Genomic DNA, 25581 nt, shown 5'->3' on the forward strand with positions numbered 1-25581 from the left:
CATCATGGAGAGATATAGTTTATCAGGTGGGTTTACCTTTTCCTAAAATTTTAAAGCAAAGGTTCAATGTCTTAAACGTATACACCCGAAATGAATAACTTTTGTATGTGTGACCCATTTTCCCGTAGGTATTTCCGAACTTAAAATCCTGCATCTCTCCCCCACATCATACAAGGGGGAAAGAGGGGTGCAATTCTGCGCCGCAGTATTTTTGTCACGCTTACGTCTGAAACTTTTGTTTTACTTCTCTATGTTATGAAGTAGTAACATTAAACAAGGCATATGATTCAATTTATATTAACAACTTCAACGATCCCTCATATCCTCTTTTTGGTTTAGAATATGACAAATATTTGCCAACATCCAGGAAATGTGGGATCTACTTCATTCCAAACATGCCAAACCAAAGGAAGCAAAAACGAAGTTCCTCAAAATCACATATTTCAATTTAAAAAGGTACATTCAAGAACTTTTCAATCTACCTTAAATTAGTATCTAGCTTATTAATTTTGGTCTCCTTCCGTAGGGCCTAGAATACCACAAACTTGCTTCAGAACCAGGTTTATGTAACAAATTGAAACGTATTTTGTCGTCACTCCTAAAACTAATTGTTCAGTGCGGGAGTAATGATTTCTGTTAATTTAAACATGGGGCTATAAAAAGGAAAGATGCGTCAGTAATATGTCGGTGAACAAAATAAATCCTTATTTGGGAAGCCTGAGTGGCACCCAGCTTGCGCTGGAACTACTTTTTGGTTGGCTTGCAAAGCGCTTGCGTACTACGTACTAATTACTCATCCATATCAACATTGGGCACAGGTGGCTCCGATGCATGAGAGCTTGACATCCGAACTTCGAGGTATTTTGGCGACTGTCATCATCACTGCCAACTGACTGCATCACTACCGTGATGGCATACTAGACGAAGGGGACAGAGTTTGTAAGTACAGTCTTGGTTCACCGTCTTGTTAACTAGTGTTGCACACATAAGGCTAAGCCGACTTCGTCCCTTCAGTTTGTGCAGTAGTAGGCCTATTTGTAAGATCGTTGTACATGGCCTATGGAGAAATTTCTCCATCATAAGATAAACCATGGAGAGAAACCCTTCATCCCTAAATAGACCCTGCGAACTTGACCGAATCCAACAGTTGACAGAGAAAGTGTGAACCCGACCAAATCCAACTGGTAGACATGCAAGCAGTACTAGAATAACCATGACAACAGGCCTCTTAGTCTTGTTTTGTTCAGCACTTACATCAACAAAATCCCACAGAAAGTGACCAGCTGACCAGTGACACTGTACTGTGGGACATCGTTGGGTTTAGCATGGTTTTAGGGTTGAAGTTTTTCCGTTGTCAGTTATTATGATGTATACATCCAAATTTAAAACAATACTGGAAATTGACTTATACACACCTAAATAGGCCTATGTACATATATATATATATATATATGTAATTTCTAACACTAGATACGCACATCAGAACTCAGAGAGTGTTCTTGAACTCAGCAAAAGTTTTATTTAAGGACAGAACCAGGGGTTGTAATAGCAAAATCTTGCCGTTTTAAATTGTGCACACAAAACATTTGGCTGTTTGCTTGTATTCAACATGGCTGTTCCTCTTTACTTGGTGAGAAGTTTGTCTCAAAAGTCCATTTTTGGAGGAAAACACACATGTGAAAATAATAAAATATTACAAAAACAGGGCAGGTGTGAAAATTGGACGGGCTGTCGGTGAACCTGACCATTGATTAATTTTAAATGGCCTTATAATTGCTAATCTTAAATTGAACATCTCCAGACAAACTTGGACTCTCAAGTATGATTAGTTGATCCATGGCAACAACAGTGTGACATATATAACTATATGTATTGCACATTTCACATCAAATCAGTCACTATTCCATGCTTTATTCTAACTCGGCACATTGCGCTTTATGCTAAAAGCAAAACACAGCTGCGAAATGTACTGCAAAATTTCAAAGCTGGCGTGGTTGCAGACATACATGTAGGCCCGTATAATAATGCGCATCAACTGATTAAAGGCCGAGTGGTATACCGGACACAGACACACTACATTATTCCGTGTTCCACTCACACTGGTACATGTACACAAATGTACATGTCAGGCTCTTTGTGATAAGCATACAAACTGCCAAGGATAAAATCTTCTTGCTAAATGTGAAGTAAACTGTTGCAGGGTTGAACTCGTTCGTGTACATTTATGTACAACATATAGCCTTATAGGGGTATTAATGTTCAACTACCTGTATACGGGTACATGTTCTGATACATATTTTCACTTCATACCATTGTCTGGTACATACACTGTAACAGCTTCACACAATTTGTGAGCTGTTTTATAACATTATACAAACTAATAACCAGTACACACAATGTATACATTCAAAAGGCCGTACATGTACACCTTTTGCATTCCTACTTTGTCCACTGCATTCATGAGGCAGGTGAGGTTTAGTTGGAAATAAACACTTGATGTGAAAAAAAAAATCAGTAGAATGTAGTGACATCCATATGAAACAGCAATTTTGTCAACCTAAACCCAACAGTAATGCAAAAACTTCTCCAAAGGCTAGTTTTCACAGAACGTCAATTATTTACATGTACACGTAGATGTTATTATGTCCAGTTCTACTGGGGAACCGGAGTTGGGCATGGCCAACTATGTTGCTGTCCCAGTCTGTTCTGCCCCAAGTGGTAGGCACCATAGCAGTTGTGGTGCTACTGGAGTGATGGTGTCTCCTTAGAAGTCTGTAGAGATAACTCAAGTATCGCCACTGATTCCTTTGAAATTGTGAAAACTTAATATTGGTAGTTTCATGCATTGTTGAGTGTGATTTTGTAGATTTTCTCCTGTTGTTAGTGTGTGGGGCGGGTGGGGTGCAGTACATGTATTATTATTGGTTTATTAAAAACAGAAATATTGCAGCTAAAGGCTGAATTGCATTTTTTCTGTAGAAAATACTCCGTGGATATTCCGTGGATGCAATTTCATCATTACTTCAACATCAGTTGTGTCAAATTTCAGGCAATATCCAGGAAGAGTGGAAGATCCTACTGTACAATCTCAATAGTGTCTGGCACGCAACTATAATCATGATGCGCTGTGTAGCAGTGTTCCTGCTGGTGGTGTTTGTCTGCATTAAGGCAGACGTCTACATGCACAACCCAAGAGGATCTAACAACAGACTTAACGAAAGATCTGCCAATCGCCAAAATGGCAACAGAATGTTTGACTCCCAGGTGAGCGGTAAAGAAACCTCAATTGGTGTTACGGGCCACCCTGAATTATACATTATTTCCCTTTTCCCCTGTCAGAGTGCACAAACACAAGAAGGCAAAAATTATTTATTATCATTTTTAGTATTTTTGAAAGAGCACAAGGCCCATTAACCCTCCCCCCCAATTTGTCCCCATAGTGTTTTGGCTATCCACGTCAACCACAAATGTGTTTCAACATGCGGAGTTCCTGCACTTGTACATTTGAGATACATGTTCACATACATGTATGGGTGTGCACGGGTACATGTATGTATATGAGGCACTGTACCCAAATCTGGGTTCTCCCATCTGTTTGGCTACTGGTTGTCCACTAGTAGGACTAGGAGATCTCCATTGGAGGTGGAGCTACATGTGTACATGTATGTTGTAAAATCTCTCTTGGGCCACTTGATACCAACTGATTTTAAAGCAGTAGAATCACGTCAATGCAGCATGTGAAATAAACTGGACATGGGATGCGCACGCAGAATCTGAGACAAGCCAAACCCAATGCACCAAATTCCATAGGGTTACCATCTGAGGCAAAACAGCATCAGGTCAATTGTCATTTGTAGCCTTTGTTCAGGTATATGGTATGTAACCACAGTGTTAACAAGGGGACAGCAGGTACACACATGATGATCCTGCCATTCCGTCAACAAGGAAGTAAAGTTTCAGAATTAAACACCTGTAAATAGGTGCTACAGATAACTGCTCTGGTGAATTTCCTTGAGGATTAACTGTTCATTTCAAAGGAAATCATCAGCGTACACGATGTATAATTGTTCCAAACAAAAAGGATATTAAAGCTCTGACGTCTCTCCTTCCTGGTTCTTTCCTACTACCTTGACAAAGAAGCCATGCACATGTATTTTAAGGAAGTACACACACTGTAACAGTGCATAACATGTCCTTACGTGGAACTGTAGGTTATACAACAGGCAGTCCTTGGTACATGTACTTCTCGTCATGGTTATTGGGCACCTGGTGTAAAAACAGGAAATGGGTTGTTCATGTGAAATGATTCTGAGAATAAGGAAATTGCCAAATTTATTGTGCTTCATTGCAAAAGTGATCTTTTGTACTGTTGCCGTTTTTGGGTTGTTAGTTTGTCGATTTTTTTTTATTCCTTCAAAGGGTTTTGGAAGTATTGAGAGCTGATACAGGCTTGCAATTTCTGCCATTTTGAAGGAAAGGAATTCCTTTTCACTGAGCAGCCCGAAAGCATTTCTCATGCTGCCATACACAGAAGAGAATTGCAATATTTGCCCGCACCACTTTTTATTTTTGTTGAATGTACATGTACATGTCTTTGTTTGCATCTCAAACTGACGTACTGTTCATCTCGATAGTTTGCTGCAGCACAGACTGTCTTATCATGTTTAGTTTATGGGAAATACGTGACTCAGTGGTACACAAGACTTTGTAGTGCAACCAGCGACGTGTTCCACATGGACAGTGTACATGTACATGTACCTGTAGGTTAAATGATGCTAGTGATGACTTTCTTTGGCAGAAAATGATATTGTGTGTCAACAGTTGACATCTATATGTACATGTACTGCTGTGACACAAATAATGCCAACAGACTGTTTTTATCAAAGTGTTATTGCAGGACACACTAATTTGCAAAAAGTGAGAGATACTACTAGAGAGACAGAGAGGGAAAACCCAAACAGTTTACCCCAACAAGCAGTAGCAGATTTCTACCCAAGTTGAAAGGATTTCTGTATATTGTACCATACATGTACATGTCATACCTGTAGTACATGCAAATGAGTGGGGTTTAAAATCATAGTATGATAGTGAGAAATGTGTATCTTTCCTTAACTGCCCAAAACCTGCCATACTCCAACAGCAGGTTTTGTGAGATTTTGGCAGATTTGGTACCGTACCTGATGAACTTCTTGTTGAATTTTGTGAGACTTAGGATGAAAGGCCCAGGGAGATGGTGTTGGATTCTGTGTGAGTTGGGACACACACGGGCCACTATGTGCAGTGTCTGGCTTGCTGTACCAATTGTTGGACTATGCTTGATTTTGTCAGGTTTGGTACTATTCAGTGCAAGTCATCCTATACTGCATAGACCCATCCAAACCATATCACTCAAACTCCAACGGGCTCATTCTGTTGGAGTTTATCAGGTTTGGTACAGTAACCTGCATGTACAAGTACCGGTACATAGACATGTACATGAACCTTATGGATTTGGTGAGGTTCAGGATGCTTTCTAGTGCAGGAGCCTAGGGGGTTACATGTAGTGTGGAGCCTTCAACGTCCTCTATAGTGCAGAACTACAAGTCAACAAGCCAGTCGCCCTTGCGTTGCACCTTGTTAAAGCTTAGCTTTGGAGGGACACCTGTCTCAATCAAAGTCCTTCTCTACCTCCTGAAGACACCGATTACGTACCTGTAACCTGCCCTACACATTGTACAGTGTAGAGCAAAGGTGGTACAAATTCAAGGCGATGGCATAAAATGAGCAATACATACATGTACCAGTAATTTAAGGTGCCTCTTGGGGATGGTTTTTGTTGTGGGGCAAGTACATGTACAAAAGGTATCGTACATGTACAGTGCACAGTCAACATGCCATGGGACCGGAGTACATTACTGTGCAGTGTACATGTTTGCTTGTCTACACATACATGTAGTGATTGTCTTCGGTAATTTTGTGTCTTTTTTCCCACCCTGATTTGATTTATCAGAATAACAACAGAGGTGGTTACAATGTGGGCGATTCAACAAGCCAAGCATCCAACAATGAAGATCAGCAGTATCGAATGGTAAGTACAAGATTCATGCACCAGTACATGTATGCAGGCCCCCGCTGGCCTGACTGTGGTTCTGCATTGTATGTGATGTACATGTATATAGAAGGTTACCTATATAATACATGTTATCTTCTGATCTTTGTAAGACATAATCTGGTGTTGCCTGATAACCTGTTCCTTGCTCCATGGTGTACATGTACATGTACACTATATGTACAGGTACATGTTCATGTACAGTAGCGGTACATTCCAAATAACTTGGAATAAGAAATTATCTTCGCATTTTTTCTCTTCCAAGGGAAGTCATTCTCATTTTCACAAAATGTGAAAAACTTTTCCCTAAACGATTCTAGTGCTTTTTTCACAGAAGCAGGAAAACATTTTCACCCACGTGGGAAATTCTTTTCACACCCTGTGAAATATCAATGTGAATGTTGAATCTTTTCTCAAAATTTCCTATTCCCACTCAAAGTGTTACCTTCAACAGCTATGTACATGTACCTGTAAGTGTGATCCTTTAAACCCATTGCAACTGCTTTTAGTCAGAGAGTTTTCTTTGTTGTAACACAAACTTATGACACTGATTGTTTACTTTCATTGTGCAAATATGTGACATATATGTATTTAGGAAAATGATGAAATACTGTCTTTCCACAAGATTGCTGTTGCTTGTGTTTTCCATCTGACCTTTGCATCATCAGTTGTTGCTGTGTGCGAGGTATCTGCTGTTTAAACATGTTCCTTGCACTTGTCCCGGCCTCCACAGAAATATTTTGAGAGTGGTCCCTACAAGACCATGGTCGCCAATGGTCAGCTGACCGGCCAGGGACAGAGCCTCATGACCGTGGAATGGACCAATCAGCACGGCTGCGGGGGTGACGAAGACACCGACCCCCACAAGCTCAACTGTAACATCGTCTTGCAGTACATGTGCCAAGACGATGCAGCTACTGCAACAGGTAATCAAGACATGCATTAATGACGCGAAGCACAGCGTGAACCTACGGTCCACTGTCGGACATTGTCTGATCATTTGTATCATTAATTTGCCCAACCCCCAGAAAGCAGAGGTGGTCTGACCAAATGTAAGAGATGTCAAGGTGAAAGCCTCTCAATTAAGCAAACTCCTGTTTTTTAATCTGGTGTCTGTACTTCTGCTGTTAAAGCTGCGACTGAGAGTGTTTTCTCATGTGACCTTGGTACATGTACGTTTCTGGTGAAAACCACGTATTTGGCCTTGTTTGGTGCTCTGATACGGTGTGTGATAATACTTAATAGCACTTTGAGAGAAACATGTACGGTACATGTACAGTTTGCAGCATTGTTCATAACTGCACTACTTGATTCTATGGAAATCTTGACAGAAAGGTATGGTAGCCTGTTGTTTCATTCTTATGTACGAGATGATGGGCTTTTTTTTATGTAACACATACCGGTACATGTACGTAAGTTACGCTCTATAATGGATTTTTGAGATTGAGTCAGCATTGTGGAAGTCAGCTCTATTCGAATCCATTGATAACCGAGCAAAACCAGGTTTTTTTAGTTTGCTTGTGTTTGGGGTTTTTGGGGAAAAGTAGTAATTAAAAGACTAATCTTTGGACGGCATGTGCTAATCGTGTGTCCTTCTGACATTCCCAGGTGATGATGACACAATCCGCAACGGACGCACCACCCAGACCCAGAACCACCAGCGCATCAACAACCTCAACGAAAACCAGAATCAGGCCAACAACCGCAAGAACAACGCTGTGAGGGATGACCGCGGCCTGCACGAGACCTGGGACTGGTATGACAAGTGTTACAACAGGGAACGCAACATGGGTAAGAGTAAATCAAGGTTAAACAACAACTCAACTCAAAACAACACAAATAAATCACATGGAATTCAGTGGATTTTGCCACTTTAATTTACAGTTTTCTTTTTGAATTCTTTGCCTTTTTGTGTTCTCCCTCGGAGATGAACCACGAAGTGAAACTATGATATTATGTTTGCAGCACATGCAAGGTGAATCATGTGTGACGTGCATTGTTTCAACTGTTATGCTGGTTCCCGGTGCAAAATCAGGAGAATGTTTGGTATTTCTGAATGTTTGGTGTAGTGGCGCTCATCATGGCGGTGGGCTGCCGTACATACTTGTACAATATAATGAGGGAAAGCTTTAGTGTTGATTCAGCGTAAAGGTCACCATGCAGCGGGGGGGACAAGACTGGCAACTTTGCCATGGTAGAATGTTATTGGGCACGTCATCTCTATCTACGTCTCTATCTACGTACTCTCTACATGAAAAGGGTTACCATTGTCATGGAAAATCCTGGAAAAAACATTTCCCAGGAAGAACATGGGATATGGGGGGAGGAAGTAGGGTGTCCAGGAATCTTGTCCTAAGAAAAAAGTCATGGAAAAGTCATGGAAATCAAGATCATGCAAGGGTTATTTTTGAAGGCCTGTTTTTGATGTGAAAGTACAATAATAAAGTTTTAGTTACTGTGGTAGTCTTTTCTCAGTAAGTGAAATATCATGGAGATTGTCTTTTCTTTTAGTTCTGGAAAAACCTGGAAAAGGCATGGAATTTGATTTTCAGATTTCTTTTGGAACCCTTCATGAAGCTAATTAAATCCTCTGAACCGGCTGTTCTCTTTCCAGGGCTGTTCACAGCTGACCAGAAGCTGAAAACCAACAACGGCAATGGCTACAGCTCGGCCATCTACACCCGCCAGAACCCCAATGGCAACCGGCGTGGCTACGAGTGCCCCGAAGAGAGGGACTATTACCCTTACTGGCACCCTTCCCCCTGGAGGGACATGGCCCTCCTCGTCAGTAATATGAGTCTGTGCGAGTAAGTGGCCATGGCTCATGTCAGAAGGCTTGGAGAGCATTCCTGTTGCACAGGAAAATAATCAAACCCTTGTTCTAACCACAGTTCAATTTGAATAGATCGACTCAGTAGAATCACTATTCTGTGTCAACCTGAGTGCTGACATCTCCACCTTGCATTTCACATACACTAGACTTCCCATCCTTGATATTTGGAATGCATGCTCACCAATGCAGGGATCCCAGGAATGTTAACTTAGCATTATGCTATCTCAGGATATGGGATTTAGGGAGGAGACTTCTTTAATGATCTCTTACATATTCCTTGATTTAGGATTTATACCGTCAGAAAGTCAAGCCCAAGATTTTATTTAATATTTATTTTTTTTACATGAACAGGTTCTACCAGTCAGAGAGCTTCAATGTCAAGACAAAGTACGAGTGCGTCGAAACCTATGGAAACGGTCAAGCCAAGCACTGGTCCCGGTGGAACAACGAAGCTGACTGCACCGAGAATGGCGGCCAGTGGCTGGCTTTCACGAACTACCTGGAAAAAGCTCCCCGTATGTGTTTCCTGTTGGGTTTGATCAAAATGCCCCGCCCCCAACTATGGCACTCATTGAAATCATGTGCATAGAAGGACACTGTGATAGTATGCTGATTCTATTCTGTGTATGCACATGTACGTCCTTTGTACTGGTTTGCTCAAAAGTTTACGCACTCTTCAACTGTATAGGTTTTATTACAGGGTTTCAGACTTCATCTGTTGGCAACCATTCCTCTTGTATAACTGATCAATCCAGGTGTGTACATGTACATGTGTAGTGTGTACATGTACATTTGTACTGTGCATGCATTTCAAAATGCCATTTTCAGGTTAATCTGAAAATTATGGATTAAGCAGATTAGCTGGAGGATAAGCTGTGAAAAGAGAATCGACTGCCAAGAATTGGCACAGTCTTAAAAATCCATGCCATTCCAACCAAACTGGCTGATTTGAGCAAATGAGTTAAGAGCAATCTAAGAAAGCAGTGTACATGTACATTGTATCCTCCTTACAAAGAAATGCCCTGCTGTATTGAAGACATTCTTGTGTTTGATATATGAGATGACAGTCAGGTGTTAAAAAAACAATGGTAATGACCATTGTGAATCACTGTTTGTGACCTTAAACTGTATCAAAAAGTTAACCGCTGTTTTTTTTTTGGTTTTTGTTTTTATAAGTCTAAATTTTCACCAAAAAGCACAAGATTCCAGACACTGTTACTTGACTGGGTCCATAAACCATCCATGTTCATGTACCGTACACTTTCCAGAGTATAACAACGAGGCAGCCTGTGAAGCAAGGTCTGGAACCGATGGGGTACGGTACGTCTGGGGCCGGCCGGAGGGAGAAACGGCTGAGCAGTGCCTTGTGGCCCTGGACCCTCCAGACTGCCAACCAGCACCCTGGACACGCGTCAATCACCTGGGCAACACCAGAGGCGGGAAGGCCAGCCGCTATGAGTGGACCATACCGTACTTCCCATCTGGCAATGATCAGCGATGCGTCATGCGACTGAGGTACACTTCAGAGACTTATAATAACATCTACATGTATATACCGTAGGCTTGCAGCATATCATCAAAGGTCAGAAGACCAGATTGATCTTGTTTTTTTCAAGTTCATGGCCTCTCTGCAAGTGGTGATGTCAAGTTCTCAAGTGTATCAGACATGAGGCGCTGGGTTGAAAAATGTCTCCAAATCTTGACTGTCACAAATGAGCTTTCTGTTATCCAGTGAGGACGCTTTGAAATATACATGCCCCCATATGATGGCGTGGCACCATCGCATTCTTTTTATTCCAACATTTCCAACAGATCTACAGTTGACATATGACTGTTTCCTGAAAGGTTTGCATAGACTGTCAGCTTGATTACACTGTGGTGAGGTATTTGGCCTCTCTGATTACAATTCCCAGTTGTGGCACATAACAGAAACTGGTTCGAGCATATAAGGGTATTTTTCTATCATAGTTCACAATTTAACCTGTCCGTGCGGGAGGATTTGTAAACCCATGATTTTCTACAAGCACCTGGCAGAGGAAATTTAATCATGGCATGATAGTTCCTGCATACATTAGCACATAGGGTGTACGTGAGTGTGATATAATACAGTTATACTCACCCCTCATGTCCCGTTGGTTTTGTACAAGCAAGAAGAGACATTGATGCGGCAAGAAATGCCACACGCGTCTTGAACAGATCATGTCTAAAGGTGGTCATCTTTCAAGCACATGGAAAGGCTGTTAAATGCCAATGGTTTTGAAAGGCAGGAAATTCCTGAAATTCATTTCTTGCTCAGAACTGCTGCTAATTTTTGAATGGAAAAAGTCAGTCATACATGTACATGTTCTTGGGTATAATTTCCATTGCAGATACAATATGACCACGGATGACTACGATCCCATCAATACCGATGCCAGTCAAAATCAAGACATGTGAGTATAGGTCTAATGTCCCATTTATTTGTAGCATTGTGCAGGCTTAATTCAAATGGTGCAGTGATCATCACAGTTGGCTTTGTGAATGGGTAAAGGAGGGGCATTGCTCTTGTGCCCTTCCATCGTTAATGGCCCTGGCCACGTGTACTTGCTTTTCAGTAGGAAAAACGCTTCCAGTTGTAGACAGTAAAATGTCGCCGCTGCATGGTAGGGCAGATTGACCCCGATTCATTCTGTAGATTGTGCAATGTGAGAAGGCAGCCCCCCCCCCCTTTTAACTTGTGCCTCCTCTTTTGTAATGTTGAAATGTACTCAACCTTTGTAACAGCCACAGTTGACTTGTTTTCATTGACCCCTTGAAAACATGCTCGCCCCCCAGGGTGCTCTATCGGAAGTTCCATCCTTAGTTACATCACAGAACGTGAGAATAGGAAATTTGTATGAGTCCGTTGGGCACACATGACTCATTACCATTGGCTCCAGTAAATACGTGTGCTTTGAGAACATCCCAAACGGTTTTCTTTCCACAGAAATGCTGGCGTACTGTCTCCTATTCAGCAGAATCCATATGTGGATATCGGCGCTGACAGGCTGGCCCTGCGCTTGGCTATCAACACGGCCCAGTATGGCCGCACCTTCCAGGACCGATCCCACGCCTTCCTGATACGGCAGCGCCCCAATGTCCCAGGTATTGTACTCAATCACAAATCACAATAAGAGAGGTTGAATCATATCAAGAAAATGAAGGAAATACCCCCGTTGTACTTGATGTGAAATAGTTCTTGTTTCACTACAAGATGGCATGTTATGGCGGAGTTGGACCTCATTCAGATTAACTCGATCCAGCTTTGGAGTCAACTCTTCAGTTGGAATGGTTGAGTATCGTCCTAGCCATAACCAAAACTTTCCAATGCAGCATCATAATTGCCTAATTGCCGCCCTTGGCAGTAAGAGCTGTGGTTTGCAGGTAGCAGTGATGTCACCTAGTGTTCCGCCTTTCAGTGGGCTGTCAAGTTGCTCAGACAACTGCAAGCATTCATCAGCCATTCTGTCCAATTCTGGCTAAACTGCCCCAAAATTACTCAAGGGTGCAATCATGTTCAGTGCATGTGGACAAATGCATGAAACCAAATCATCGGCTGTGAAGTTTACTGCTTGGAACTTAGGTAAATTGGCAGTGGAAATTGTGCCCTGATGTCTCATATTCATGCGTTGGCATGTAAAATAATTTTTGTAGTTTCCATGTTTGCAGTTGCCAGTTCATAAGTATGACAGTGGAGCAGGTTTCTGGGAATAGTAATTTGTATGGTTCTGTATGGGTGTGGATGTGGGTGTGCCTCTGACATTTATCATTTCTCCTAAATGTGCCGTAGGATAATTGACAATTTCTTCACCTGCATGTATCGCCCAATCCCATTTGCACACACAGACATGGCAGCGGCCAAGATCTACAACCTCAACGTGCGGGGAAAGCGGGGTAACATTGTTCAAGTGTACCCGGCCGTTGAGTACGACTTCATCCCCAACGACCTGGAGATCAACGAAGGAGATCTCGTCCATATGCAGTGGACAGGTGGGTGAAGAGGGAGTTACGGGCGCACTTGAGTTGAACCAAGTAATTGCTCAGCGTGCAGTCCCGAGCCCAGTTGACTTTGATGGACCATGTGTGTGTGAAAATTAGATGAACAGATCAGAAATCAGGCTTTAATTTGACCCCTTGTGCTTGCAGGTTTAGCCATAAGGACTAGGACGTTTTGGCAGCCTACAACTCGGCTTATTTCTTCAGTCCTAAGTGGATGTCTTCACTGCAAACATCTCTTTGTTATCCAACCTTTAGCCTGTGTAGTAGTGGAGTCCATCAGGTCCTTTTTTCCTCCACAAGTCCAGTCAAAAGCATTTCTTTGTCACTTACCAATATGAGTGGTCTAGTGAATGACTTGTGCCATAGTTTATATAAACAGCTTGTGATTTGAGGCTTGGAAATGGATTACTTTAATATGTTGGACATGTGATGGACTTCCGGTTCCAACTCTGCCTCTAACATTCTGCGTACGTTCATTTCATTACTGTGCACTTGCGAAACGCCAATCAGTGGTAGGCGCCCGTTTATGCTTGTTGGTGAGAGACAAATTTTTAAAAGTTATGTGACCGGATGCCTGAAGTTGTTCTTCCTGATGGTCTCGTATGTGCAGGCTCCAACACCCACAACAACAATGCACCTGGAGGGGATGGTCAGACGGGGGATGCTGGCGAAGGAAGAGGAGGTAAGAACGCCACTCGGACCCCTTGAAGGGTTGGCCCACAAGGGAGCCACATGCAAGCGATACACTTCACTTGGAGTGATTCATGGTTCAGCACCCTGTACATGCTTCCAAGAGACCATTTTTCAACTTAAGGGCAAACGTTCTGTCCTTGTGCAAAGTAGTGCTTTTGGACTGGTGGGTGTTTTCACAGAGCTAGTCCAAAGTGCAGGGTAACAATTTCAGTCTGGAAAAAATTGTCAAAATGCATGAACCTTGTAGCCTGAAATTTAGATGGCGAGGCATAACGTGAGAACGGTTTTAAATCCTTTTTGGAGGACGCGTTTGCAGTTGTGGGATTGAGACATTCATTATTTGCTAACATTATTACACACCAGTCTTTTTTGTTCCTCCCATGTATTGCAGGCACGGATCGCTCCAACATTGTACAGATACAGGACAGGCTGGACAATTTCCCCATGCCCTTTGAGCAGACCACCATGTGGACTGGGGCGCAGGTCAGGTGGATATACACAGGGGATGCCAACATAGCACCCATGGACCTGGCAGTCAATGCTGGCAGCTCTGGTTACTACCAGTAAGTCTGTCACGGCATTATACTGTTTAGTTTCTGAGATGAGAGTATTTTGGGGGCTGTGTTAAACTGCCGTGCTGCTGGGCCTAGTAACTTTCTGGCCCACGTTGTGTAAACTCTCCGACGTGCGAAGGGAAAATCAAATTATGGCCTCGTGGAGAATCCAGGATAAGTTTTTAGCCTGTGCTGCTGGCTCTGTTTTAACGAAAATCGAATCTGTGTTCTTTCCCCATCTTGAACATCAATGTCAAGTCTGCTGTTATTGGTTGGGACTTGAAAATCGTGCATTGGGCAGGGAGGTGTCTCAGAATAGGTCCGGGTAACTTTGTGAAGTACAGGTACGCATTTCTTAGATTGTAATTTTGAGCACTTTAAGTTTGGTAAAACACATCATAGAAGGAGAGTGGCACATTAAGGGTGATACAGCAGCTGTTCTCTTGTGTATTCCTACTGAAATGAGAACCCAGGGGAGTTGGCATGATTGTGCATCTTTGCTTATGGTAGATTAGAAACATTGGACAGATTAATGCAGCCAAGCAGTGTTTGGGCAAAATAGATACAGTGTCATATTATGATAATGAGCTGACTTGATGTTTCATAAGCGAGGCATGGGTGCATGAGTTAGACCGAATGACCTTGGATGCACTTCATTATTTACATGGTCTACTGAAACACTGAACAAGCTCATTGACGAGTGGCAAATAATAACAATAATACATGTAATAATTGATAAATAATAATGCGCTGTTTCCATAAAATGACCAAGTGCAGTACGGGTACAAGTTAAGGAATTAACTGGATAGAATTAAACAAGATTAGAATTTAAGTAATGTTATGTCACTACGCTAGAACCCAAACTGCAGTGTGGGGATATGACTGTTCCACCGCCAGAGATATCAATTTTACCTAGACCTAACCCTGCTGGCATCACTGATGTCTCGATCTTTCCCGGAGACACATGCCTCTAACCCAACCTGCACTATACGAAAGCTGATAACCGGACACGGTGACCCTAAAATTACGAGATTACAGCTAAACCTACATTAAATTGAAAAATAATAAAACCTAATGGATGAAACCGATAAAAATCACATATCTTGCAACACAACATCATCGTGCAAATGTCACATTCAAGAGGCAAGTTTTACCTTTGAAAACGGCAAGACCCTGTTTGCTCCGTATGTGCCATGGCAAGGCCTTTCATAACTTGGGAGCAGCCATTGCAGATGCCCTATCACCAGATGTAGGTAATATTTTTACCACTAGGATAACTTAAAACAAATGTTGTCTTCCCTCGGAAAACAGGTGCATGGAGGCTGCCACCTGCAGGGGCGAATCAGTCCAGAACAAGAACAAGCTGAACAACCAGCTGAACAATGCACCGGCATCCTACGAGGGCGCCCTGGTCCAGTTTGCCAAGGGCGAGTACTTCTACATGGGCAGCCGCAACAACAACTTCAGCAACCGCAGCCAGAAGGGGCGGCTGATGATCAAGTAGGAGTGCTCCAGCCACAGCGGGCCGGCACCTGATCCCCACTGGACACTCCGTAAATGAAACTATGCTATGGCTTTGATGAGCGCTGCTCTGCATGTGGGAGCAAGGGTTTCCTCTGGACTACCAATGAGGATGAGGTGGAAAGAAAGAAAATCCAAGTGCATTGCCGACATGGTCAAAGATAAAAGTTTATCATGAATGTATGCTCATAGTGCTTTTATTGTCTTATCACATTTCCTTTAAATAACTAGCCTTGTAGCCTGTGTTAGTAGCCACAGTAATCCAAATTATAAATTACTAAAATTTCACTTTTTTTGTTTTAGTTTTTTGAGATGGCAATATTTGCCCAAAAGACTGGGATTGTTACCAAAGAGTGTTGTCGAGTCCATCACAAGTCATGTTAGTCTTAAGCCAAGTCACATGGTTTTTCCAAATAAAATGAATAAAATGCATTGCTTTTGGAATTGTCCCACCTGCTTCTGGTGACCAGCCTCATGAAAGACAGGTCTTGTCAACATGCAATCGACTTGACTCCAACACTAAGTGAGCTGGGCAACCGTGTGCCTGAATAGGCATGGGAAACCCTGGTGGGAGCTAATGAGCACTTGACTGTCCTAACCGTGGATGGAAGTGTGCCCCCCCCCATTACGTATCTTATCTCACACTGCCAGTCTCTCCCTTTCTCACTGGAGGTGTAGTTCAAGTGGGATGCTGGCATTCGCTAACTTCATGAATAGACCTCTCTACCCATGACAATAAAGATACAACATTTGTGATTATTGTGATTTGTATCATTCACTAACTTCATGAATAGACCTCTCTACCCATGACAATAAAGATACAACATTTGTGATTATTGTGATTTGTATCATTCACTAACTTCATGAATAGACCTCTCTACCCATGACAATAAAGATACAACATTTGTGATTATTGTGATTTGTATCATTCACTAACTTCATGAATAGACCTCTCTACCCATGACAATAAAGATACAACATTTGTGATTATTGTGATTTGTATCTGTATATTTAAGGTCACTTCATCTAGTTCAAGTTGTGAACATGTTAAGTTTAGCACTTTCACGTGTGCCTATTTAAATTGTGTGTCTTTCATATCAGAGTTACTGTACATGACCTTCTAAATTGTTTCAATGTCACGGTTTGCAATAAATGTATAGATTTATAAACATTCCATTCCTACTTTGTAACACTTATCAGCATTTAATATTGTATACCGTTTTTACTACATATTTTTACACTGAAAATGGATTTGTTTATACTTGTAGCCTTTTAGCTGTGAGTACAAATTGGAATGTACTACCCGTGAGGGGAATTTTTTGTGATTTATACAAGTAATATATTTTCATTTTTGTTTGTCACCATGTTTATTAGATGTAATGAGTACTGTGGCAGTGGGAATTTCTTGGTGAAATGTATTCCTGATGCATTGTATGCTGGATTGTTTTCTAATGTTTACATGTAGTTGATAGATATCAGGAACTTTGAAGATATGTTCAGTCTCGGTGTACATGTATACAAAGGTCAACATTTTTTACATGGTCAGGTCCTACAAAACTGCCAAGGAATGCTTATCACAGTTCACAACTGGTGTATTATTGTTAAAAGCAAACCACCCTCAAGCAATGCTCTCTCTAAAATACACGATTTCAGTGTATGGTATTTTTGGATACATGTAAAGTCTGCTGGCTCAGACATTTTGGAGGAAGATTGAATAAAGCAAATACTTACAAAGATCTGTTTTAGTTTGTGGTCGTTACTTTACGAAAGCCCTGTAGTACCATCAGGTACATTTATTCAATAAGTTAAGTGTATGTGTATTTTTCAAGTTCGTTTTTGTGAAAGTAGATTTTTTCGAAATTCGTTTTTACGAAGTGTATTTTTCTCCACCTTTTTTTTTTTAAAGAATTTTGGAAAGTTCGTTTGTTGGAGACATATGTTCGCCATTTTGTTCTTGTGAGATCTATATTTAGAAACGTTTCTTTTTGAAACGTTTTTACGAGGTAGATTTTTGGATAAAGTTTTTGATGAGAAATTTTTGTTTTAATTTTCCATGAGATATACATTTTTAGGTCTGAATTTATTTCTCCCAAAACAAACTGTTACGAAGCCGCCTCCAAAAGTAAGACTCAACATAAATAGATCAGAAGGAAAAGAACACTCCAAGAATTCAGGAGCAGAATCAAGGCTTTGATAAGGGAAAGCGATATGTTTATAATCCTTTTCACTCAAATTAATTGACACTTCTTTGACTAATAAATCAAGGGTAAATGAATTTATACATTATAAAGTAAATAAATTATTGTGGCTTGCCATGGCTGTGTGAGGGGAGGTACCTCCACGGGTGGAATCCTGAGCCTAGACGGCCGCCGGCCGGGTAACGGAAAGTCACGATAGACTTCTTGCCTTGATCTTGCTGGTGAACTTGCGGCGACTCCGACATCCGGACTTGAACTGTGTGGGACGGTGGACAGGTGGCCGAGCCGGCAGGCGGGTTACTGGCTATGCGTCTAGTTGAGCGGGCACGGCTGCTGGGCGTGGTGCGTGAGGAAGGTGGTGATATAGGTTGGCCGGGTTGACACGGAGACGGGTCAATGGCGGGAAGCCAGAGGAGCTACGGCCAGCAACCAACAAGGCTAGTGAGCCCTGTCGATGGGCACTCATTGGGTCCAAAGGTATGCCTGAAACCTTGGCATAACGGAAGAGCCGAGTGCCGCGTCCACGTCCTTGGTCAGAATCCGACGAAGACCAGAATTCCTGAGCCACTAACTTCAACCGGACATTCCTGTGGCAAGTCCACCGTTGAGGAATGTGGAGTGATTCTTGGCGCGATTAACTGGTCAAGTCAAGCGACTGGCCTTAATTAATAATCTACGTAATCTTTACGGACTATCACCATTACAAACTCTTAACAACAAATTGTAACTCCTAAAACGAACTTCGAAAAATCTAGGCCTATCTTGTCACTATTTCCGTCGCCGGTTACTCGCTGCTCCGTCCACCAATTCCCTTGATGGCAAGCTGTACAATGCATATATTAAAATGTGATCTGTTTGTGTAAGCCATGTACTCTAGTTTAAAGCTGCTGAAAATTGAAAAAGGATGATACTGAAAGCTATCTAGTGCACTGTCTTGTGGTTGTTGGTACGGCCCGTGATGGCACTGTGGTTTTCTAGCAAGCTCTCTAACTTGCGATATAGCCCCCTCGATTTATTTGTATGTCCTAGGCACAGTGCCCACTTTGTATGTGGAATATAGTATGTTATCACATTATGCATGCAAGTACACTAAAACGAATCGCTTACCGTAGATAGGTCTACACAACTTTCTTATAGCGATTTTGTTGACTGTCTACAGGCTTGCACGTAAAGTTGAACACTCACATGGGCCAAAACAAGTCGTCGATAGGTCTACACTGCCATGCAATTTTTTTCTTCAAAGTACGAGCATACATGTATTGATAGTTTGATGATACATCATGATAGTTTGGATGAAGTTTTAATGCACATTATGAATTGTGTTTGTTTTCTTCATTTTCTTGCAAAATCAATTCAAAGAAACTGAATCGAGATTTACAAAGTGCGGCAATATGAGATAATGAAACATAATTGAGTGAATTAGGTACATGCGTATCATCTTTTGATCCTATTGTTATTCCATTAACAAGCAGATTAACGCTAACATTACACTGCAATAAACTGTCAGCTTTTAAAGACTTTCAAAATTAACTTCCAATTTTCTACCTTAACTTTGTGAATTTCCATTCCTATTGTCCGTACTTAATAAAGACACGAAGAAATGCAGCTCCAAACGTTATTGTTCAATGAAATTAATGACGGACCCAGAAGCCCGTCGTGAAGAGATTGGAGTCGTGTGAAACCTTCGAATCAATTGAAGTTCCCAGAACCTTAGCATGAAATTTCTCTACTTCGAGTCGTCTTAAACTCTTCGGATAGCAAAAAATAGCGCTAAATATACCTGAAAGTGAACCGATGAACTGTTACATGTGCGGGAGTTCTGAAACAATACACACAAGCGTCTCAAACCATTTTTTATATCGTTAATGTAATTCTGGCTAAATATTATGCTGATTACACAACATTTTTTCCATCAAATAACAGCGTAATAATAATATGATATACTGATAATATAATACAGCATATTCACAAAGGAACGTACCGGTACACACTATTAACTTCTAATCTCATAAAACCTGTTAAGTCAAAGTATAGCATTATAAGTTCTATCTGAGCTAAGACCAGTTCATTCTAAAATGTGAAAGCGAAGCGTCACAAAGTCACAAAGATTTACAGTAAAATTTCGCTCAAGTTGAAATGGGTTCAACTTTCGCAAATTGGCAGCGGGAATCTGTAATTTTGCGTCGTAAATGTGCGTTTGTGTTTGTTTTCGTGCCAAGTATTAACCAGTTTTAGCCTCAAGGCACCGAAAAGTCATATTTCTCAAGATGTTTCCAGATCAACCAATATTCCTGAAAGCTACTGAAGGTTCTACTAGGAAGTGGACTATCGATTTTACATCAATGTGGATAAGACAGGCCTTTTTCCAGACCTATTTTTAAATGACGCGGCAATGCAGTAGGTTCGTAGTTGCAAAATCGGAAGTCGTCCCTTGCATAGGCCTTCAGCCGAAAAAGTTTGAACATTATGAAGTGTCTGCATCCTTGTGCTTGTTTCCACACTGGATTATTGTAACTGTTACTTAAAGAGCACCTGTAAGGAAAACATGTTTTCATTAGAGTTGCTCTTGAACTGGTTTGCTCTTCCGTTTTACATCTTGTTAGCATGCATTTTACAAAGGTAAGGATGGGTCTCCTCACATCTGTAATCATTCCATCCAGTGTACGTGCCACTAGGACGCCACAAACCGCCGCAGTCCTCCCCTCGCCCCCCACCGTTCGGCTCACTGCTCCCCCAATCTTCGTAGCTCATGGACGCCTCGTCACTCCAACTCCAAGCGAAGCTTCCTTCACTTTCCCGGTAGTGGAGACCGACCCAGACGCAGCGCCGTATGGGCCCTGTGTTCGGGACCGCTGAGGTGTTCCACAACTGCCGTAAAAAGTCGTTCTCTGCAGAGCTGTGGATGGACACAAGGTGCCCCTGGCCGTTGCGGGTGAAGAACTCCCGGCAGTGCTCCTCGGCCGGATGCCAGGCCTTGGGTGGACCGAAGAAACGGTAACACTGGTCACCGAAGCGAGTCCAGAAGGGTGGACAGTCCAGATCAACCCCGGCAGCCAAGCCTAGGATAAGGAAGAGCATTGTGCACGAAATCTGTCGGGCAGCCATAACGCTACGTACTTTGTCAAGCTCTGTTAACTTCACCTTTGTCTTAAGAAGAGGAACCAAGATTGCCATTGTGCGTTCTGTGCTTCCTTTTATAGATTTTTACCAATTCCCTAAATCGCGTCAAGTTGCATGTGTGTTTCAGGTTAATCCAGATCTTTGTTATGCCAACCGGACCATTTTGCGCTGATATTTCCGGAAATGACACTGTGTAGAACCATTATAAAGAAACCTGACTTCATAAAAACAACATTACGGCTAGAACGCAGGAACTGTGTTCCAGTTTTTAGTAACCTTGGATTTTTGAAACAATGTTATATCCCCATTCGTCATTTTACCTGTCCCATCTCCTTGACATGGAATTCCATATCTGCCGTCGCCCGCGGGCGCCGGGGGAAGTCGTGCGTCGTGCGTCGTCACGTTGTCAGTCGTGCGACGGGCAGAATTGGGCACAACAAAAAGCAAAGCACATTAACCGACAGGCGTTCAAAATTAATGTACCCATCGTTTGAGAGGGCGAAAGCAACAGATGTTTCAAGATCAACAAAAGCTAGTCCTGAAATTTGCTGAAGGTTCTTTGCGGTGGGGAAGTGTCTAATTTTACATTTATGAACTCAAACTGATAAGAAAGGCCTTTTTCTAAACAAACACAGGGCCTGTCTCTATCATCAATATGGAAGGCAATATGTGACGAACTGAACAACAGTCAAACGTCTTGGTATTAATTTGTCCCTCTATTGAAGAACTACAACAGAAACTGCATGAAAAGCTGCCTTCAAAAGAAAGCTAACAAACCTAAATAGGTCTGTCTTGTTTCTCGTACCACCTGTTATCCAGTATGTACATGTATGTGGCAGCTTTGAAAGTGCGATGTTTGAAGAAAATTGCACATGATGAGCTCATCATTTATCAGGGAGAGTTTGAATTCTTCCTTGAATGATGAGAGAATCAATTCACTTTCCTTTTTGGGGGGAGGGGGAAGTAGGCTTTAGGCCTTATTTTCGTCTTGGTGTTTGTTTTTTGTTTTGAGATTTTCGCTTTAGGACTTTTTTATTCTGCGATTTAACAGCGGTGAGATGATTTAATCAGAATGTGATTTCAAGTACCGGATTGGGAGATTGATGCTTCAATGTCCGTTTCCAAGAATCACGCTTGTTAAACTACTAACCCCCCTCCTTTCAACACGTTTCAGGGCTTTAGAGAGTCAGCACTTTCGAAATGGTAGTACCACCTTTCTTAGTTTCTTGGATAGCGGGGCGAGGACTTTCTTAAGGGTGAAAAAGCTTGGAGACTGGTTTTAAAAAATACCTCCTAACCTAAGACAAGAATATATTCACTCTTATAAAAACGGAGGTCGAACGGCCATCTTGTGATGGAAAACAGTTTCAACATTTCAGCTGTTTTGCAATAAACCCAATTGGAGCTTGGAGAACTATTCAAAGTACGCCACGGGGACCGTATACCTGACATTAATTAAACAGGTTGGTGGAGACTGCTGGTGATGGTAAACAAGTTTGGTTCACTGTAGCCCTTCACAGGAAACCGTGTTACAGTTTGAAACCGCTAAACCCGGATCTTGTAATATCAACGGGATCATTCTGGGCTGACGTTTCCTTAAATGACATTAGAAACCTTTCCAAAGAAAGCCTATTACTATGTTAACAGTACAATGTAATAGCTACAACGGAGGACTGGAGTAAGTGTTCTAGATTTTAGTAACCCATTTTCAAACAATAATGTGGGCCCGTTATGCCCCATCAGTGACCGGTAGGGCAGGGACTCTCCGGAAGCAATCCTTCCTCAGCATTTCTTGCTATGCCTGCATTTTCACTGCAGAGGACAGTTTTCTTCATCAGCATGGGAGGAAAAGTCAGCAGACGTCCAAATGTTAGTTTTACTTTGTTGTGAAAGAGCGGGAGCAGCGATATACACACTTTTGCAGCAATTGTATCACTGCAAATGCAGTACATCTCAGTAGTCTCCTTTTCTATATTTTTTTCACTTTTAATAAGACGCTAAGCCTTATACTAGTCACAGTAATACTGCGGATAAAAGCAAGCTTATATCTTTTTTAATGTTATTATCACTTGGCACAGAAATCTGGGAAATGACTGGGATCATATATACTTACCACTCAGAAAAACCATAAAGATCACACAAAGAAACCCCAAATCTCCCCTTTTATTTCTTTTTAGGACCGTTGCTGCGATATTCGTGCCTCTGATGTTCCCATTTTAAGCCAATTTATGCACCATTTCCCACTCAAATACTTTGCATCCCAAATAGCATAGTAATGTAGCATCCCGTGCCACCACTGCAACCTGGGGCCCGTCATGAATGATGATCATGCAAATTGACCACCTTGCAAGCCTGCCTCAACACAGACTGCTGGAGACTGCTGGTGATGGTAAACAAGTTTGGTTCACTGTAGCCCTTCACAGGAAACCGTGTTACAGTTTGAAACCGCTAAACCCGGATCTTGTAATATCAACGGGATCATTCTAGGCTGACGTTTCCTTAAATGACATTAGAAACCTTTCCAAAGAAAGCCTATTACTATGTTAACAGTACAATGTAATAGCTACAACGGAGGACTGGAGTAAGTGTTCTAGATTTTAGTAACCCATTTTCAAACAATAATGTGGGCCCGTTATGCCCCATCAGTGACCGGTAGGGCAGGGACTCTCCGGACGCAATCCTTCCTCAGCATTTCTTGCTATGCCTGCATTTTCACTGCAGAGGACAGTTTTCTTCATCAGCATGGGAGGAAAAGTCAGCAGACGTCCAAATGTTAGTTTTACTTTGTTGTGAAAGAGCGGGAGCAGCGATATACACACTTTTGCAGCAATTGTATCACTGCAAATGCAGTACATCTCAGTAGTCTCCTTTTCTATATTTTTTTCACTTTTAATAAGACGCTAAGCCTTATACTAGTCACAGTAATACTGCGGATAAAAGCAAGCTTATATCTTTTTTAATGTTATTATCACTTGGCACAGAAATCTGGGAAATGACTGGGATCATATATACTTACCACTCAGAAAAACCATAAAGATCACACAAAGAAACCCCAAATCTCCCCTTTTATTTCTTTTTAGGACCGTTGCTGCGATATTCGTGCCTCTGATGTTCCCATTTTAAGCCAATTTATGCACCATTTCCCACTCAAATACTTTGCATCCCAAATAGCATAGTAATGTAGCATCCCGTGCCACCACTGCAACCTGGGGCCCGTCATGAATGATGATCATGCAAATTGACCACCTTGCAAGCCTGCCTCAACACACTTTTCCTGGTTAATCGGCTCACCTGTCCATTGTCAAGGTGGTCGGCGACAGTGTAAGGTGGGTAATGGTGTGTAATGGTCAACACCATCTTACACTGTCGTTGGACGCCTTGGCGGCAATAGGCTGGCATTAAACCGGTAAAACAGGCTAGGTGCACAGTGATTGACGCTATGCATTATTCCTTTATGTCAGAACTTCCGAATTGTTCTGAAAAGGAGCGCTTTTGCACATTGTTTTTTATTAAATTGGACATCGGTCCCTCCGGCAGTGAGATGGTCCAAAATAATCTGGCTCTTTAAAATTGCAGGGGTTTTTGAAGAAAGCGCTACAAAATGCTAAAAAGTGGAGAGAAAAATGACCATGAAATTTATGCACCTCGTGTACTCTTTTAACGGTCTAAACTCAACGAACACGGACGTTCAGTTTACAGTGCATTGTTTGCTTGTACGGTTTCTCTGAAAATAAATCTGCACGTGAAGAAGCTTTTAGAAGACGCCTAACGCTGTTGTCGTTATAAGTAGTAGTCCTCAGAGTGTACAATTCTTTCTGGAGGATATTTTTAAAGATGCCCAAGGCGGAACAATGGTTGAAGAGAACAATAAACCCATCACATTCGCTTGCATATTAAAGCCTTAAAAAAGAGCTACACAAAGACAACGTTTTCATGCTTCTAAATTCCTAACAGAATATGATTTAATCAATCAACTTGTTTAAACTAAATGACCACTCTACGTCTACGTTTAAACTAAACGATATATGTCTTCGAAAATTTCAGAATACCTGGAATTTCTAGTAATATTTTATTTAGGCCATTTTACATGCCTTGTTCTTCCACATTCCTGGAGATTAGCAGTTGACCTCGGAGAGTAGACAAATTAAATGATCATGTCCATGGCATTTCGCCCCACATTTTACCGTAAACGATTTTCTTATTGAATAGGTGGGCAAAAGTTCTAGGAAATTTGCATAGACATATGTCATATGAATTAGATTACCGAAGATGTCTAAGATATTCTATGAAGCTCACAGAAATGAGGCAAAGCGACGTCCATACATTTTCTCAAGTTGAGCCAGGACTAAAAAAAATTAACAGAAATCATATGCTGCGGTATCTGGAATTTCCACAAATAGAGGGGAAAGTATTTAGCTTACACGAGCGCCCATTGTGTAAAGGACAGTTGGGTCTTTTTAAACTTCCCAGTTTAAAATCGCTAACCGTTGGTCAATCAAATTTCTTTGCTTTCAGGGTACATTTCTTCAGTAATTCGGTGAGTATATCAAGTTCCTT

The 25581-nt window shown here is 41.7% G+C and overlaps 2 protein-coding genes across 2 annotated transcripts; one reads left to right on the forward strand and one right to left on the reverse strand.

The window, feature by feature from the left end:
• The first annotated feature begins 784 nt into the window (after positions 1 to 784).
• Positions 785 to 17442, forward strand: LOC110987734 (protein DD3-3-like). The gene is made up of 14 exons (XM_022250749.2): positions 785 to 939; positions 3050 to 3264; positions 5990 to 6067; positions 6822 to 7014; positions 7697 to 7879; positions 8703 to 8895; positions 9273 to 9436; positions 10190 to 10436; positions 11291 to 11353; positions 11887 to 12044; positions 12786 to 12929; positions 13549 to 13620; positions 14023 to 14194; positions 15497 to 17442. Exons 2-14 carry the CDS (start codon positions 3118 to 3120, stop codon positions 15687 to 15689), a joined length of 2007 nt encoding a protein of 668 aa, XP_022106441.2. The 5' UTR covers positions 785 to 939; positions 3050 to 3117; the 3' UTR covers positions 15690 to 17442.
• Positions 17443 to 17895: 453 nt separating this feature from the next.
• Positions 17896 to 21162, reverse strand: LOC147799338 (echinoidin-like). Its single transcript, XM_087135864.1, has one exon. It carries the CDS (start codon positions 21076 to 21078, stop codon positions 20494 to 20496), a length of 585 nt encoding a protein of 194 aa, XP_086991990.1. The 5' UTR covers positions 21079 to 21162; the 3' UTR covers positions 17896 to 20493.
• Positions 21163 to 25581: the final 4419 nt, after the last annotated feature.

Source organism: Acanthaster planci, linkage group LG04 (assembly GCF_054643075.1).
Source record: "Acanthaster planci isolate LZ-2023a linkage group LG04, COTS_SCS, whole genome shotgun sequence".
Lineage (NCBI taxonomy): Eukaryota > Metazoa > Echinodermata > Asteroidea > Valvatida > Acanthasteridae > Acanthaster > Acanthaster planci.

Bases quoted from the DNA above. Each gene is read 5' to 3' on its own strand.
- LOC110987734 (XM_022250749.2), top strand. From the start codon at position 3,118: ATGATGCGCTGTGTAGCAGTGTTCCTGCTGGTGGTGTTTGTCTGCATT. The intron at 9,437-10,189 runs GTATGTGTTTCC...TACACTTTCCAG, and splicing joins CTACCTGGAAAAAGCTCCCC to AGTATAACAACGAGGCAGCC. The intron at 12,045-12,785 runs GTATTGTACTCA...TTGCACACACAG, and splicing joins GCAGCGCCCCAATGTCCCAG to ACATGGCAGCGGCCAAGATC.
- LOC147799338 (XM_087135864.1), bottom strand. From the start codon at position 21,078: ATGGCAATCTTGGTTCCTCTTCTTAAGACAAAGGTGAAGTTAACAGAG.